At 38.4% G+C, this 17,912-nt stretch overlaps 1 protein-coding gene and 1 pseudogene across 1 annotated transcript in view; both read left to right on the forward strand.

Moving 5' to 3' along the window:
- Positions 1-17,912, forward strand: part of SHOC1 (shortage in chiasmata 1) — an 89,071-nt gene that overhangs the window by 27,123 nt on the left and 44,036 nt on the right. The window contains exons 10-14 of the mRNA XM_067743661.1: positions 5,640-5,734; positions 6,472-6,711; positions 12,638-13,051; positions 16,187-16,306; positions 17,271-17,447. Of these exons, the coding sequence (XP_067599762.1) occupies positions 5,640-5,734; positions 6,472-6,711; positions 12,638-13,051; positions 16,187-16,306; positions 17,271-17,447 (1,046 nt within the window). The remainder of the gene's footprint in view (positions 1-5,639; positions 5,735-6,471; positions 6,712-12,637; positions 13,052-16,186; positions 16,307-17,270; positions 17,448-17,912) is intronic.
- On the forward strand, positions 1,595-3,309 carry LOC137227564 (heterogeneous nuclear ribonucleoprotein K pseudogene; annotated as a pseudogene).

Genomic DNA, 17,912 nt, shown 5'->3' on the forward strand with positions numbered 1-17,912 from the left:
TTAAATATTTTTAATCCCTTTGTTAAGGTGCAAGGCGTTTATTTGCAGGACGTGTACTTCTTTTTTTGTGTGCTCTTTTACTCTTGTTTTTACTCCATATACCCTAATCCATCTGTTAAGGCAGATTGGCAGTTAGAAACAAAAACTAGCTGAAATTAGTATAATCTTGAATTTCAATCTGATATTGAAAGTATTTACTTAAACTGCAGTAAACTCTTTAATCACACAAGTCATATACCTACTTATTGTTATAATTCAAATATCTAATGAGAATTTATGAAACTTGTCTTATCTGTGTATTATGATTTGCCAAAGTTAGAACAAAACGACTTTTTTTTGGTGTTTTAAATAGCAGTGTTATTTTATTTTATTTTATTTTTTAACATCTTCATTGGAGTATAATTGCTTTACAATGATGTGTTAGTTTCTGCTTTATAACAAAGTGAATCAGCTATACATATACATATATCCCCATATCTCTTCCCTCTTGCTTCTCCCTCACTCCCACCCTCCTTATCCCATCCCTCTAGGTGGTCACAAAGTACCGAGCTGATCTCCCTGTGCTATGCGGCCGCTTCCCACTAGCTATCGGTTTTACATTTGGTAGTGTATATATGTACATGTGTAGAGAAAAGGGAACCCTCTTGCACTGTTGGTGGGAATATAAATTGATACAGCCACTATGGAGAACATTATGGAGGTTCCTTAAAAAACTAAAAATAGAACTACCATACGACCCAGCAATCCCACTACTGGGCATATACCCTGAGAAAACCATAATTCAAAAAGAGTCATGTCTATTTACAATGGCCAGGACATGGAAGCAACCTAAGTGTCCATCAACAGATGAATGGATAAAGAAGATGTGGCATATATATACAATGGAATATTACTCAGCCATAAAAAAAACGAAACTGAGTTATTTGTAGTGAGGTGGATGGACCTAGAGTCTGTCATACAGAGTGAAGTAAGGCAGAAAGAGAAAGACAAATACCGTATGCTAACACATATATATGGAATCTAAAAAAAAAAATGGTCATGAAGAACCTAGGGGCAAGATGAGAATAAGGACGCAGACCTACTAGAGAATGGACTTGAGGGTACGGGGAGGGGGAAGGGTAAGCTGCGACAAAGTGAGAGAGTGGCATGGACATATATACACTACCAAATGTAAAATAGATAGCTAGTGGGAAGCAGCCGCATAGCACAGGGAGATCAGCTCGGTGCTTTGTGACCACCTACAGGGGTGGGATAGGGAGGGTGGGAGGGAGGGATATGGGGACATATGTATAACTGATTCACTTTGTTATAAAGCAGAAACTAACACACTATTGTAAAGCAATCATACTCCAATAAAGATGTTTAAAAAAAAAAAGAGAGTCATGTACCACAATGTTCATTGCAGCACTATTTACAATAGCCAGGACATGGAAGCAACATGTGTCCATTGACAGATGAATGGATAAAGAAGATGTGGCATATATATATACAATGGAATATTACTCAGCCATAAAAAGAAACGAACAAAAAGACTTCTAACACTCGTTCAAAGCGTTACACTCGTTCAAAGCGTTACGCTTCTTAAAACCCTACACTCGTTCTCTGTCTAGCTGTGACCGGCTGAGGCAGCATAGGGACGGCATAGGGACAGTAGCCTTGCCTGGCTACTGCAGCACTAGGGTGTCAGTTGGTCCCGCCCAGAACACTTCATTTCTGCCCTGCAAGGATATATTTAATAACTGATTGTTGTGTCCCTTTAATACAAGAAAATGGAAACTGAACAGCCAGAGGAAACCTTTCCCAACACCGGAACCAATGGCGAATTTGGTAAACGCCCTGCTGAAGATATGGAAGATGAACAAGCTTTTAAAAGATCTAGAAACACTGATGAGAGGGTTGAATTACGCATTCTGCTTCAGAGCAAGAATCCTGGGGAAGTGATTGGAAAAGGAGGCAAGAATATTAAGGCTCTCCGTACAGACTACAATGCCAGTGTTTCAGTCCCAGACAGCACTGGCCCCAAGCGCATATTGAGTATCAGTGCTGATATTGAAACAATTGGAGAAATTCTGAAGAAAATCATCCCTACCTTGGAAGAGGGCCTGCAGTTGCCATCACCCACTGCAACCAGCCAGCTCCCGCTCGAATCTGATGCTGTGTAATGCTTAAATTACCAACACTATAAAGGAAGTGACTTTGACTGCGAATTGAGACTGTTGATCCATCAGAGTCTGGCTGGAGGAATTATTGAGGTCAAAGGTGCTAAAATCAAAGAACTTCGAGAGAACACTCAGACAACAATCAAGCTTTTCCAGGAATGTTGTCCTCATTCCACTGACAGAGTCGTTCTTATTGGAGGAAAACCTGATATGGTTGTAGAGTGCATAAAGATCATCCTTGATCTTATATCAGAGTCTCCCATCAAAGGACGTGCTCAGCCTTATGATCCCAATTTTTACAATGAAACCTATGATTATGATGGTTTTACAATGATGTTTGATGACCGCTGTGGATGTCCCGTGGGTTTCCCATGTGGGGAAAAGGTGGTTTTGACAGAATACCTCCTGGTCAGTGTGGGCATCCCATGCCTCCATCCAGAAGAGATGATGATGATAGGAGCCCTCGCCGAGGACCTCCTCCACCTCCTCCTGGACGAGGGGGCCCGGGTGGTGGCAGAGCTCAGAATCTTCTTCTTCCTCCACCACCACCACCTGGAGAAGGAGATCTAATGGCCTATGACAGAAGAGGGAGACCTGGAGACCGTTATGATGGCGTGGTTGGTTTCAGTGCTGATGAAACCTGGGACTCTGCAGTAGATACATGGAGCCCATCAGAGTGGCAGATGGCTTATGAACCACAAGGTGGCTCTGGATGTGATTATTCCTATGCTGGGGGTCGTGGCTCATATGGTGATCTTGGTGGACCTATTATAACTACACAAGTAACTGTTCCCAAAGATCTGGCTGGATCTGTTATTGGCAAAGGTAGTCAGTGGATTAAACAAACCCGTCATGAGTCAGGAGCTTCGATCAAAATTGATGAGCCTTTAGAAGCGTCCGAAGATCAGATCATTACCATTACAGGAACACGGGACCAGATACAGAATGCACAGTATTTGCTGCAGAACAGTGTGAAGCAGTATTCTGGAAAGTTTTTCTAAGATTAGTGAAGAACTGAAGGAGTCCTGCATCTTTTTTTTTATCTGCTTTTGTTTAAAAAGCCAACATTCCTCTGCTTCATAGGTGTTCTGCATTTGAGGTGTAGTGAAATCTTTGCTGTTCACCAGATGTAATGTTTCAGTTCCTTACAAACGGATGGGGGGTGGGGGAGGGTGTGCAAAAACCCTGAAATTTTGAAACAGCAGCAGAGTGAGTGAATTTTAAATTTTGCTTGTTGGTGGTGGTTTAAAAAAAAATCCCCCCATGTAATTATTGCGAACACTTTGCTTTGTGGTCACTGTAACATTTGCGGGGTGGGACAGGGAGGAAATAGTCCACATGTCCCTGGCATCTAGTCAGAGCAGTGTGCAGAATGTAATGCTCTTTTGTAAGACACGTTTTATGATTTTTAAAATAAATTTAGTGAACCTAAAAAATAAATAAATAGATTAGCCAAAGGTTCCAGGGCCATTTGAAACAACTTAAAGGAATTGTCTCATCACTGGCGAAATGTAAATAGTTTCCATTGGTTCATGAATACAAAAACTTAAAAATCCCTATTTAAAAAATAGATTTACACCTCAACTGTGAAACTAAAAACAAAGAGAAAAAGTGTTTTAAAAAAAAACAAAGGAAAAATAATATGTAATGTTATTATACTCTTAATTTGCTTTTATGGCCCTAATTACTTTTATTTCAGAACACAACATTTTGGCTGGAGGTATGCCCAGTTAACAAATATTCTGAGTTCCTGCTACATGTAAAACTCTATGCTAGATTTTATGGTGCTAAAAAGAAAAGTCTGTGTGGCATTATGTCTTTATTTCCACACTGATTACTGAATCGTGAATATATTTCTATACATGAACAAAGAAGATATCAAATTCAGACATATCTTCAAAAAGCTCCATTAAGAATGAGAATAGGGACTTCTCTGGCGGTCCAGTGGGTAAGACTCCACGCTTCCACTGCAGGGGGCACGGATTCCATCCCTGGTTGGAGAGCTAAGATAGCTTTATGCTACGCAGTGCAGCCAAAAAAAAAGGAATGAGAATATTTGTCTATATTATTGTCTTCTGCTGAACATGGCTTGCCTAAATATTTTCTCTTCCTTTCACTTTAAAATAATCGCCTACAATATGAGGTGTCTAGTTGTCAAAGAGACCTTGGTAAGGTTGAAGAATTGTCTAGATTCTCAAATATTGCCACCACATGCCAGATTTTTTGATTATGTGGGTAAATTGGATGGTTTAGACGTAAGACTTAGTTGTCTGCTACTACTCAGAACTGTCAATTTAACTAGCAGTACCTACAATTAGCATGCTCATGTATGCTCCATATGAACAGAGAAACAAAATACAATTCTCACTTAGGAGGGAGTGGGAGGTTTGGGGCATAGATTAAAGGGTTCGTGAATTAATGGTCTCTTCCCTACCAAGGCTAATAACTTCATACCTACTAATAAGCAGTATTTACTGATTTACACTGCTCGTCGTACATACTTCCTTCTCTCCTCAGCACCCAAAACACACAAACAGACAGACATCACTCACTCACACACAAGACTGAAGGACTTGAACTAAACTTTAGGACCTGTCACTTCCTGAGAAGATAGAGCAGACAGAACTTTTTCATAGTTCTGATCCTCAGCCAGTAGAAGCTCCAGAAATTCTGTTTAGAATGGACTTGGTGGGGACAGCGATTTTATAAAAATTTGTGTTGAAGCTACCATTTTGTATGGTAAGCAAGATAATTTTATGTAAATCGCATTTTTATTTTGGGTGGCTTATAGTGTTGGTGCTAGCATGTTTTACGGAAGGAAATGCTAAAACCCTCCCAAGTCAGCCCCCTCTGGCTCCAGCTTCCACTGAAGGAAATGGAAGGAAGTAGAAGTAAGTTACAGGAAAGCAGGAGCAGTTAGGGAGCTGACAAACTGACAAACCTTCCTAGGGTAGGAGGAAGTAAGCATTTGAAGTTTGGTCTATGGAACTCTCTACTTCAGTTTACACATTTATAAAATAGAGTTCATTTTTTTAAAATAAATTTATTTATTTTATTTATTTTATTTTTGACTGCATTGGGTCTTTGTTGCTGCACGTGGGCTTTCTCTGGTTGTGATGAGCGGGGGCTACTCCTCATCGCGGTGCGTGGGCTTCTCATTGCGGTGGTTCTCTTGTTGCGGAGCACAGCCTCTAGGCGCGCAGGCTTCAGTAGTTGTGGCGCGTGGGCTCAGTAGTTGTGGCATATGGACTTAGTTGCTCCGCGGCATGTGGGATCTTCCCGGACCAGGGCTGGAATCCGTGTCCCCTGCACTGGCAGGCGGATTCTTAACCACTGCGCCACTAGGGAAGCCCTAAAATAGAGTTCATTTTTGACATGCTTTTGAGTGTAGAAAATACTTAGAAAAATACTTTTCTTGAAATTTTATTATGCAAAAAGACAATATAATTAATAAATTAAACTTTAACTCTTCTTTTTCAGTAGTTTGCTTATTGCTGAAGAATCAGCTAACAAATACTGTATGGTGTGGCAATCAGAAAGCTGCAGAAGCTCTTTGAATCCATTTTTGTTTAGAGGTAAAGGTTAATTGATTTTGAATGCTAAATAGAAAGTATAGATAAAAGGTACAATCAGTAGAAATGTATTGTCAGTATTATTATTATTATTATTGAAAATACTGTCATTATAAAAGGCACCATTCCAAAATTAGGATTTCAAAATTTATAATCCTAATTTTGGGTTGAGGCTTGTAATGCAGTTAATAATATTAAGTAGTTGTGCTACTTCAGTTCCTCCACACAATATTCTGTGTCCCTACTTAGGCTAAAAAGTAATGAAGCAGAGGGTTCTGTGTCAAAATATTTAAAATGATAGTCATCATAAAAATCTGATAAAATATATCATCTTGTTTAGGCTCATTATAATGAATTGGAATTTCTGATTTAATAAATCTTACGTTAACTCTTCAAAATATTGTCGAATGTATTAATTTAGTAATTACTAAAATGGTCAAACAAAATAATAGTTCCATCTCCTACTAAATAGTAGAATAATTTTAACTTCATGATATTTCCGTAAGTTGAAATAAACCTTTATGTAACTTCTATTGCTATAATATTTTGGACTTTTACAAATATTAGCATCTTGAAGATGAAATACTAGACATAACTTTATTTTAGTTTTTTTCTAATTTGTAAAAATCTATTTTGTAAGAAATTTCCAGTGTGGTTCTGTTTATTGTGTTTTTTTAATCTTTTTTGCCCTGTGGACTGTTTCTCACTATTTGTTTTTTGGTTTGTTGTGGTTTTTTAAGTGCCAAGAACTGGAGAGCCCAACAGTCTATATTCAGTTGTAGATTTTAAAAAGATATTTTCTATTGAAGGAGAAAGCCTTGTGGTTAATCCTGAAAATGCAGAGTGGTGGAAACAAGCAGGACTAAATCTGATAATGACAGAAACTTTGGAACATCTAAGTACATATCTGTATCATAATCTATCTTCTGATGATAGTAAACTGGAGACATTTTTGCCTACCAATGTGCTTCAATTAAAATGTAAGTATGTAATAGTAAATATCACTTGTGTAAACATTTTCAGAATGAGATGTTAGATACTGGCTTTCCGCTAGGTTATTGGGAAAATAAAACTAAATTCCAACATTAAATATAGCTCTGGCTCCGCCAGAATTTATAACTTCGACCTTCACTAAGCCTCATTTTCTTCCTTGAAAAAATGAGGAAGTTTGACTAGCTAATCATTAAATCTCTTTCTGTCCTAAAATTCTATAGTCTCAGCTTTAAATGTCTAGCCATTTTCAATTAGTGTCTTTGTTTTCTTTTATAAATGATTAATTTCTAGCCCATTTTCTGTTTACATTAGCCTAGATACAAACCAGCACTGTTATTTTTCAGCCTGACAGCTGAGCTTTAAGTGTTCAATCATATCTAGTAATCTCTCTTCAACAATAGAAAATCTTCCTTTGTTACCAAAAAGTTTACTTATTAAGGGTTTTTTACTTGTATAATTTAAGAAGACAAAAATGTCTTTTGAGTTAATTTTTTTTCTTCTTCTAGGAACTTTATGTTCTCCCAAGTTCTTTGAGCATATTTATGATTATTACCTTGAACTCTTTATTGGGTAGATTGCTTATCTTCACTTCACTTAGTTCTTCTTCTGGGGTTTTATCTTGTTCCTTCATTTGGAGCATAGTCCTCTGTCCCCTCATTTTGCCTGATTCACAGTTTTTATTTCTATATGCGTGATAGGTTGGGTATGTTTCCCAGTCTTGTAGAAGTGGTCTTTTGTAGGAGATGTCGTATGTGTCCCAGCAGCACACTCCCCTCTGGCCACCAGAGCTATATGCACTAGGGGTGCCTCTTATGTGGGCTGTCTAGGCACTTCTGTTGTGGCAGACTGACTAATGTGAGTGGTCTGATAGGCGTGGCTGGCCCCTTGTCCAGTTGGTTGCCAAGCCCTGCCCTTGTGTGGAGGCTGCGGGCTACTAGTGGGCGGGCCTGGGTCACAAGGTGGCTGGAGCTCTGGGGGCCCCCGGGGCTACTGCTGGCCCACTCATGGGCAAAGCCAGGTCCCAGGATGGCTGGTTATAGACCTGGGGGTCACAGATCTAGTGTCAGCCTGCTGGTAGGTGGGGTTGGTTTTTGACACTTCAGGGGCCTGGGGTGTCCTGAAGCTGATGTCTGCCAGCTGGTGGGTGGGGTCAGACCCTGAGGTGGCTGACTGAGGGGCCAAGGTGTCCCAGAGCTGACATTAGCCTACTGGGGGGTGGCAGTGGGACTCAAGGGATCCAGGGCTAGTGCCCACCCACTTATAGGTGGAGACAGGTGCTGGGGTCTCTGGCTGCAGGGTCCTGGGGTGTCATAGCTGGTATTGGCCTGCTGGTGGGCAGGGCTGAGGCCTAGGAGATTCTGGGGCTGTTGTCCAGCCACTGGTGGGCAGGAATGGGTCCTGGGCCTTCTGGTGGGCAGGACCAGGTCCCAGGGTGGCTAGGGGTTCAGGGGTGCCTGCTGGTGGATGGGGCTGTGTCCCCACGCAGCTAGCTGGTTGACCTGAGGCATCCCAGTACTAGTCGACAGGCTGATAGGCGGGGCCAGTCCCAGTGCTAATAAGCTAGAGGGAGGATTCCAAAGTGGCACTTGCCATCACCAGAATCCACATGGCAGAATGAGCTCCCTAAAAATGGCTACTGCCAATTTCTGTGTCCCCGCAGTGAGCTCCAATTGCCGCTGGCCTTTTTGGAAATCTCTCCAAGATCAGCTGGTGGGTCTGATCCAGGCTCCTTTCAAAGTACTGCTTCTGCCCTGGGTCTCAGGGTGAGTGAGATTTTGTGTGCCTCCTTTGAGAGTGGAGACTCTTTCCTATAGCTCTCCTGCTCTCCCCAAATTAAGCCCTTGTGGTCTTCAAAGTCAAATGTTCTGGGGGCTCGTCCTCCTGGTGCATGACCCCAGCCATGAAAGCCTATGTGGGGCTCGGACCCCTTACTCTTTGGAGAGAACCTCTGCAATTAACCTCTGTAATTATCCTCCCATTTGTGGGTCACCCGCCCGGCGGGGGGGTATGGGTGTCGACTATACTCTGTCTCCACCCCTCCTCTCTGTCTCGTTGTGGTTTCTTCTTTATATCTTTAGTTGTAGAAGATCTTTTTCTTCTAGTCTTCAGGTCTTTCTCATCAATAGTTGCCCTGCAAATAGTTGTACTAATTTTGGTGTGCCCATGGGTGGAGGTGAGCTCAGGGTGTTCCTGCTCCACCATCTTGGCCACTCCCCCTCCTCTTTTGAGTTATTTTGGTTGCTATGTGTGCCATTATAGTAAATGGAACATACTTAGACTCAATTATACCTCTTTGAAATATGTATTGTTTTAAATACGTATTGTTTTCAATACGTATTGTTTTAAAATCAGTTTGTGCAATAGTTAATAAATTTAGCTTTTAAAGGAGCTGGGGAAGTTTACTTTTATTTTATTACAGAGTAAATAAGTATATTTAAAAGTGAATTTTAGGGACTTTCCTGGTGGTGCAGTGGTTAAGAATCCGCCTGCCAATGCAGGGGACACGGGTTCGAGCCCTGGTCTGGGAAGATCCCACATGCCGCAGAGCAACTAAGCCCGTGCACCACAACTACTGAGCCCACATGCCACAACTACTGAAGCCCACGTGCCTAGAGCCCGTGCTTCACAACGAGAGAAGCCACCAAAATGAGAAGCTCGTGCACCACAACGAAGAGTAGCCCCCACTCACCGCAACTAGAGAAAGCCCGCGCACAGCAACAAAGACCCAACGCAGCCAAAAATAAAAAAATAAGTAAATAAAATTTTTTTAAGAAGTGAATTTTAGACATTATTGTGTACGTTGGAAGACTGCTCTAAGGGGATAGGAATTGGGGTGAGAATTGTTATCAAGGGATGTTTCAAAGACAGAAGACAGAGGGCTTTGGATGTGGTAGAAAAGAGGGTAGATAAACAGACTATGTCAAGCAAATGCACACCAGTCTATCCTAAGACCCAGATGGTTACCCATGGTAGAAGAAGAATTTTAAAAGAGATGAGGTCAGATTGTGAGACAAAGAAAAGAGAGAAGATGATTTTATGGAGTCTTCCAATATCCTTAATAATGTATTAAATCTATAAAATTATGTATAATCTTTATTATGATATATAACTATATTGAGGTTAAAATGAAACATATAACTCATCTTGTTATCTAGTAGAATTATGAATCCCTAAGTTTCATCCTGAAGTTTAAAAAGCAATAACTTTATCAGGAGCCCGTGGCCACGTTGTCAGGATAGGGGTGGTTAAAGAGAGTAGTAGAGGAAAATAATCAGAAAAGTGAAATAGTAAACAGTTCCTATTTACCTACTAAACACTCCAGAATATCTCTAGAAAATATCTTGGAGGTTGCAAATTGGTAGCACTCAGATCCTGTTCAGCCCACATACTGTTGACCCATATGGTATTTTAATTAGTTACCAGCATTTAAAATTTGGAGGGTTGTACGAAACTGATCTGTATTTTGAAATTGTCTTTAAAATTCCAAAAATCAGACTCAGATTCTCACATGGCAACAACTGGTTAGGGCTGGTAGTAGCTCACCATTTAGACAGACCATGCACCCTCCAGTTCACCGTAGTTCCCAGCACTCACAAATTGAGGCCAGGTATTGGTTGGTATTTAGCATTACTCTTGCACTTTTGTCTTATATTTATAATAGTTAAGAGAAAAGTAAAATGTTTCCGATACCAGTATCTCTAATAAAAGCAAAAGCAAAAAAATTTATAGACCACATTATGGAAGAAAAAAACAAATCTATCTTCCCAAAGATGATGATTTAAGCACTGGCCCTGTACTTCACTCATTTACATATTTAGCTGGCCTATAAGGCACTTATGTTTTTTTCAAATAAACTTTGAAGTATAAAATGCACTTGTTCTAACTGTACAGTTTAATGAATTTTGACACATGTATTTTTATACCATGAAACTATCACCACCATTAAGATATAAAATATTTCTATCACCAGGAAGTTCCCTTGTGCTCCATTGCATTCTATAGTGATTCTCCTTCTATCCCACCCTTCTCCCCTACCAACCTTCACCCCTGACTTCAAGTAACCACTGGTCTACTTTCTGTCACTATATATTAGTTTCCCTTGTTCTGGATTTCATTTATGGAATCATACAGTATGAACTCTTTTGCGTCTGCCTTCTACTCAGAATAACATTTTTGAGATTCACTCATGATGTTGTGTGTATCTGTAGTTCATTTCTTTTTTATTACTGAGGAATTTTTCATTATATGGATGTACCAAGGTTTGTTTATCAACTCTTCTGGATTTTTTTCTAGGTTTTTACTGTTATGAATAAAACTGCTATGAATATTCTTGTAGAAGTCTTTTTGTGGACATTTGTTATCATTTCTCTTCAGTGAATATCTAGGAGTATAATTGTTAGGTTTTATGGTAGGTGTATGTTTAACTCTTTAAGAAACTACTTTTTTCCAAAGTGGTTGCTCTGTTTTACATTTACACCAGCAATGTGTGAGGGTTTCCGTTACTCTATATCCTTGCCAACTCTTGGCATTGAAAATCTTAAATTTTAGCCCTTTTGATGGGTATGTTGTGGTATCTCATTGTGGTTTTAATTTGTATTTTCCTGATAATTAATGACGATGACCATCTTTTTACAAGCTCATTGGCTATATTTATATCTTCTTTTAAAAAATATATAATAGCTTTATGGACATGTAATTCACATACCGTATAATTCACCCATTAAAAGTATATACCTCTCGGGCTTCCCTGGTGGCGCAGTGGTTGAGAGTCCGCCTGCCGATGCAGGGGACACGGGTTGGTGCCCCAGTCCAGGAGGATCCCACATGCCGCGGAGCAACTGGGCCCGAGTGCCATGGCCGCTGAGCCTGCACGTCCGGAGCCTGTGCTCCACAACGGGAGAGGCCACAACAGTGCGAGGCCCGCGTACCGCAAAAAAAAAAAAAAAAAGTATATGCCTCTCTGTGAATACACTAAAAACCATTGAATTACCATTCAAAGTTAGTATATTCACAGAGAGGTATAATCATCACCACAATCAATTTTAGGAGATTTTAATCCTCCCCCAAAAGGAATCTTGTACCCATTAGCAGTCACTCCCATTCTCTGTCTTTATAGATATGTCTGTTCTGTATGCGCCATAGAAATGGAATCATACAATATGTGGTCTTTCGTGACTGCTTTCATTTAGCATGTTTTCAAGATTCATCCATATTGCAGCATGTGCATATCTTATATGAAGTATTGATCAAATATTTTGTCAAATTTTTAATTGACTTTCTTTTAAAATATTATAACAGTTCTTCAAATATTTTGGATACAGTCTTTTTTTTTTTACGGTATGCGGGCCTCTCACAGTTGTGGCCTCTCCCATTGCGGAGCACAGGCTCCTGGCGCTCAGGCCCAGCGGCCATGGCTGACGGGCCCAGCCGCTCCAAGGCATGTGGGATCCTCCCAGACCGGGACACCAACCCTTGTCCCCTGCATCGGCAGGCGGACTCTCAACCACTGCGCCACCAGGGAAGCCCGATACAGTCTTTTTTAAAGTATATGTATTACAAGTATTTTCTTCTAGTCTGTGGCTTGCTTTGTATGTAAGTTTTTGACCCTTAGAATAACTGTAGGTATGATAGCTCCAAGGCTATGACTTGTTGTTAGACTATTGACAATAGTCTGGAATTCTTTCTTTGCTCAGTAACCTTAGCTCCAGTAATAGGAAAAAGAGGTGCTGAATTTTTATCCTTTAAAAATCTATTTTATTCAGACGAAAAATTGATTTTAAAAGCAGTAAACAAAGTACTCGTAAGGATCAAATTATATTAATAAGAACCCAGAACTAAAGGTTATCTTAATACCCTAGTAGAACATTCATTTAGGCATGAAAGTCATTGGATATTTTCATTTTCTGTTTTCAGTATGGCTAGAACATAAAAGTTGTTCCTCACCTATTAAACTTATTGAGATATCTACAAACGATCATTTATCACCTTCACAAAAGACTCCACCTCTGTCAAAAGCAGTAACAGACTCGTATTTTTCTGATGAATATGTTGCTGTTGAAAGACCACGAAAAGAAGAAAAGCCAAAGATTGACCTAGAACTAGGTTATAGAATAATCCGAACTAAAGAAAATAAAGATTACTTGGAACTTGACAGCACAGTACCATCTACTGAATCATCTTCCTCTTCCAAAATTGAAGAAGCATCTTTTAAACATGGTAAAAAACAGGAGAATAATTTGGACCTTTTGAATGACTTTATTATGCTGCGAAATAAGTATAAGACTTGCACCTCAAAGACTGAAGTCACAGACAATGATGGAAAAGACGGTGAGTAATTTAATATTTTGGTGTAGGTATGATAGCTTCAAGGACTAAATGTATAATTTATTATAGAAGGTAAAGAAATAAAGCTCTTCAGATAAAACACATTATTCTTCAAAGAAAATGTCATTGATTCATGACACATTATATACGGAGATAGATATGGGATATACAGATATAGATGTAGATATGTATTTTCCAAAAAATTTAAAAGTGCATTTGAACTTTTAAGAAAAGCCAGTATTTGTAAAAACTCACTTTCTACAACTTGGTCATACAGATTCATAACATTTCTAACTTTTGCTGATCATTCTGCCATTCTTTTTTCTCTTTTAGCTCACAGTTCTACCTCCATATTTTAACTTATATTTTAATGTGTACTTAAGAACCTTTTGCCTGTTTGATTGCCTATTACTCTTTTTAACTTTATCAAAGAGTTTCTGTTTGAGTTGTAACTGTTTTACATTCATCGCTTATAAACATATCAAAGTAGTATAATGCGTCATATCATTTCACTTCTGGTAAAAAAATAAAATTCTAGTATTCTAGAATGTGTTTGACACAGCTTACCCAAATGAAATAAGTACAAAAATATTTATTTGTGAGAGTTAGAGTATACCTAGGTCTTACTGTCCTATGTATTGATACTGTTAATATACACAAGGTCTTGCCCCTGAATAAACTATAAAATAAGACAAGAAGTAAAATATATACCAGAAATTAGTTTGAGAGTCCAATGAGCTTGCTCACTAAACACCAGAATTGTGCAGAGTACCTACCCAGACCCAGACTATGCTGGACTGGGCCAGGATTCCCCATGGTTGGGGAGCTGCTTGGGAAAAAGTCATGACATAGAAAAGCAGAAAAGAATGCTTGTTCTTTGTGTGCAGCATGATATGACAGCCTCTTATAGATCTATATAAAGTTATATTACTTTGTCCATCAGTGCATTTTCACAATGAAAAATTCAACAAAAATTCAGAAAAGTATTTAAAGATCTCAGAATTTTGTGACCCTTTATGTTTATATATATTTGTCATAAAGTTTCTTTTTGTGTAATTGTTTGACCGCATTATAACTTACCTTGTTAGGTGACAATTCTATATGTAACAGATCTTTCTAACCAATTTGCACCATAATTCAGAGTATAATTTCTACATGAAAGAATGAGCAAAATATAAAGAATTATCTTATGAATGTGATGCATAAATAGGAATTTGTTAAAGATTTGTTTTTTTCAGGTTTGTGAATGTTTTCAGATTCTATTCATATTTGAGGCCAAAAAACAAACAAAAAAAGGAAACCAATCCAAAATTAGCACTGACACCCTTTTCTGGTTTTCATACTTGTGATGATGTCTTGTAACAAGGTATATTGGCAACAGAAAATGAGAGAAAGCAACAAGAAAGTAGACAAAGATAAAAAGAATATTTTCTTATTTTAAAAGTTAGCCATTAATTAAACAATTAAAGGAATACTGATGTTAGGTGGGAATGCTCTGTACTCCTGATTTTTTCTCTATAGTATTATGTTCCTGGCCTCTTTGCCCTTTAATGTGTTCTCCCCAGAGGCACTGAAATTAATTATCTGTATTGTAAATTTGAAAAAGAATAAATTGGGCATAAGCTTGTAGGAATGAGCTGCCTCACAAGTAACAGGCATTCTCCTCTGCTTCTCTATGTCATGAATCTTTCCCAAGCAGTTCCCCAATAGTGCAGAATCCTGGCCCAGTACAGTATAGTCTGGGGCAGGGTAGGTAACTCTAATTCTGTTGTTTAATTAAAAAGCTCTTTTGACTCTCAAACTAATCTCCTTTCTCCAACTTAGTTTTTATTAGTAACAGAGGTAATATTTTGATATATATTTTACTTCTTGTTGATACAGGGGTGAGAAAGAATGCTACAACTTATTAGGCCCCCTCAAAAACTCTAATAATTTGTAGTATTTAATCATAGCTATTTAGATTACTTATAGTTAATAAAAAGTACACTTGAAAATAATAAAAAGCTAGTTTAGGATATTTTACTCTTTTTATTCACTGTGTATTTAAAGCTCATATATTCAAACGTTTCAAGATGGCAATGTTTTTCTAAAATTATCTTGTAATCATATTATTAATGGATAACATTGCAATCTAGTTAATATAACTCTAATCATAAATAAATTATATATATATATATTTTTTAATCCTCTACAATACTTACAAACGAAGGAAGAAAACTACAGTTATTGAACCTTGTGTGCCAGGCACTAAATCACATATCAGAGATAAATATGATAACGTTGCTGACCATGAGAAGCTTACAGTGGACCAGACATGCAGATAATTTCCATACAACATTGTCAGTGCCAGGAGACTATGCCAAGTGCTGAGGAAACAAAAAGGAGCGGCACTTTGCTGGCCTGGAAGTAGAGTGGGCAGTGTTTTGGGGTTTTTTTGCGGTACGCGGGCCTCTCACTGCTGTGGCCTCTCCCGTTGCGGAGTACAGGCTCCGGACACGCAGGCTCAGTGGCCATGGCTCATGGGCCCAGCCACTCCATGGCATGTGGGATCTTCCCGGACCGGGGCATGAACCCGCGTCCCTTGCATCGGCAGGCAGACTCTCAACCACTGCGCCACCAAGGAAGCCCCAAGTGGGCAGTTTTATAAGGCTTCCTGTAGAAAATGCCTGGGAGCTAAAGGGTAAGTAGTAAGAAATGACCTTATTAAGAAAGGATGGAGACAGGTAGGGTTTGGGGCATAGGAGAGAATTAGTAACAGAGGAAGAGTCTGTGGACAGTCACAGAGAAAAGATGTAGAACAGTATGTGCCCTTTAGGTGTCAGGAATCATCCTTGGTATTTATAACACCTTATAACAATATTCGAAATAGGTATATTAATCAATATTTTACATATGAGGAAACTGAGGCTAGTGTCAGAACTGGGATTGAAACACTGATCTGATGCCAAAGTTCCTTCCTTTATTACCATTCAGCTTCCTACCCAGTACAGTAAGTCCATTGACCTGAATAGTTGCTCAATTTAATACTGATGCATTTCAAAGAATTTTAACAATTATGATCATATTACAAGAGAGCATTTTAATCAACATTAAGTTTCCCTGAACAATGCAAATTAATATTTTTATTAGAACTTCAAGACAAAGAAGAACATTCTTTAACTCTTCAAGAAGAAAATCCTATTGTTTGTACTAATGAAACACTAGAGAAAGCAAATCAGGAAAGGAGAGCAGATAATGTCATTGAAATTCAAGCATCAGGTATGCATTATGCTTTTTAAATACATTCAAATTAAGTAAATTTGAAAGCACTTTCCTGGGTATCTAGGACACACCTTATTTTCCATGTAATTTTCTTCACTTGTTTCAGATATTTCTTCATTCCAGTCCTACTTTCAGGTTATTTCCAAACCTGGAGTGCCTTATTCACTGCCTCTGCCCCTCCCTCCCCATCGCCCTATTCCAGTCCACTAAGTGTTATTTCTTCCTTCATTTAAACTGCTGCTTCCCTACATGCATCAGAGAACAGCAAACTGCAGCTCCTCACTCAGACTTTTCTTCCCAGTCTGGAAAAATGAACTGTTGATGGTTGCCCTCTCCGTTCTCTTACCCACCATCAAGGTGGTGTAAATAAGTTATTATTGATTCCTATACCAATTAAAATTATTTGTTCTGCTGTAAAGAAAAATATTCTTTACATTGACCCCTTAAGAACATCATGCTCACTATTAAAATCGATAAGGAAATATGACACTAGTTCTTGAATATCATTTCATTCTTTTGGCTAAATTTCATTTATGACCTTTAGATGACAATGCAGATCTTTAAATATTGATATTCTAGTGAAAACTAAAAACAATTTGTCATTGTTATAAATGTGTTCATCTTAAGGTTGTAAGCTAATAGTGGAGGGAGAAGAAAAAAAAATTGTGATTCTCTTCCTCATACTTGCCCTGCCAAATTAGTCACTGAATAAATCATTTCTAATAAACAAGATAACCATAAAATTATATTAATTCTACAGAGGGTTTTTTTGGTTGTGTTTTTACTAGTTTATTTAGAATAAATATCCTAAAATAAGCCTCTATAGAATCTAATGATTTTTAACTCAGAAAAGAATTTGGATAGAGTTCAGGTTTCCATGAAGTAACATGTATGATTGATTTGTCAAAAAGAACATACCATCCTTATAAAAACACTGCCTTTAATGCTTTTATTTTTGCAGATAGCCAGTGCCAAGCATACTGTCTCCTAGAAGCAGCAGCTTCTCCTATCTTAAAAAAACTTGTATGCCTCTGTACTCTTCCTGCTGCTAACTGGAAATTTGACACTGTCATTTTTGACCAAACAAGGTTCCTCTTAAAACAACAAGAAAAAGTAATAAGTGATGCTATTCACCAAGGTGAGTACAAATAAAAGTCACATTATTTTAAAGGACATAAATTTATGGATTATTAGAAAATGCAGAAATTAGTCATAGATGGAGGCATAACTGTAATTCAGCATATGACACCCACAGACCAATGCTGGAAAATCAGCTAAGCAAGGATAAAAAGGTAAGAAATACAAGTGTCGCCTGCTTTTCATGTTTGCTTTATGTCACTTTGATTTTATGAAGACCTACATTAATCTGTTTTCACTAACTGAAAGAAATCAAAGAGGATTTTCGTTTTTATGAAAAAAGGTATTTGCTTCTTTACTCCATTTCAGCTTACAAAAGGTTTCATAGGAACTCTCTATTTTCAGATAGTGGAGGAAACCTGTATCATCTGGCATTGCTTCTCAGTAAAGCTCCTAGTTGACATATATATTACTTGACAGATTCCTATTGCAGAAACCAAATTAACCCTATTACTGTTAGCATCTG

The sequence above is a fragment of the Pseudorca crassidens genome, chromosome 7, assembly GCF_039906515.1.
Source record: "Pseudorca crassidens isolate mPseCra1 chromosome 7, mPseCra1.hap1, whole genome shotgun sequence".
In the NCBI taxonomy this organism is placed as follows: Eukaryota; Metazoa; Chordata; class Mammalia; order Artiodactyla; family Delphinidae; genus Pseudorca; species Pseudorca crassidens.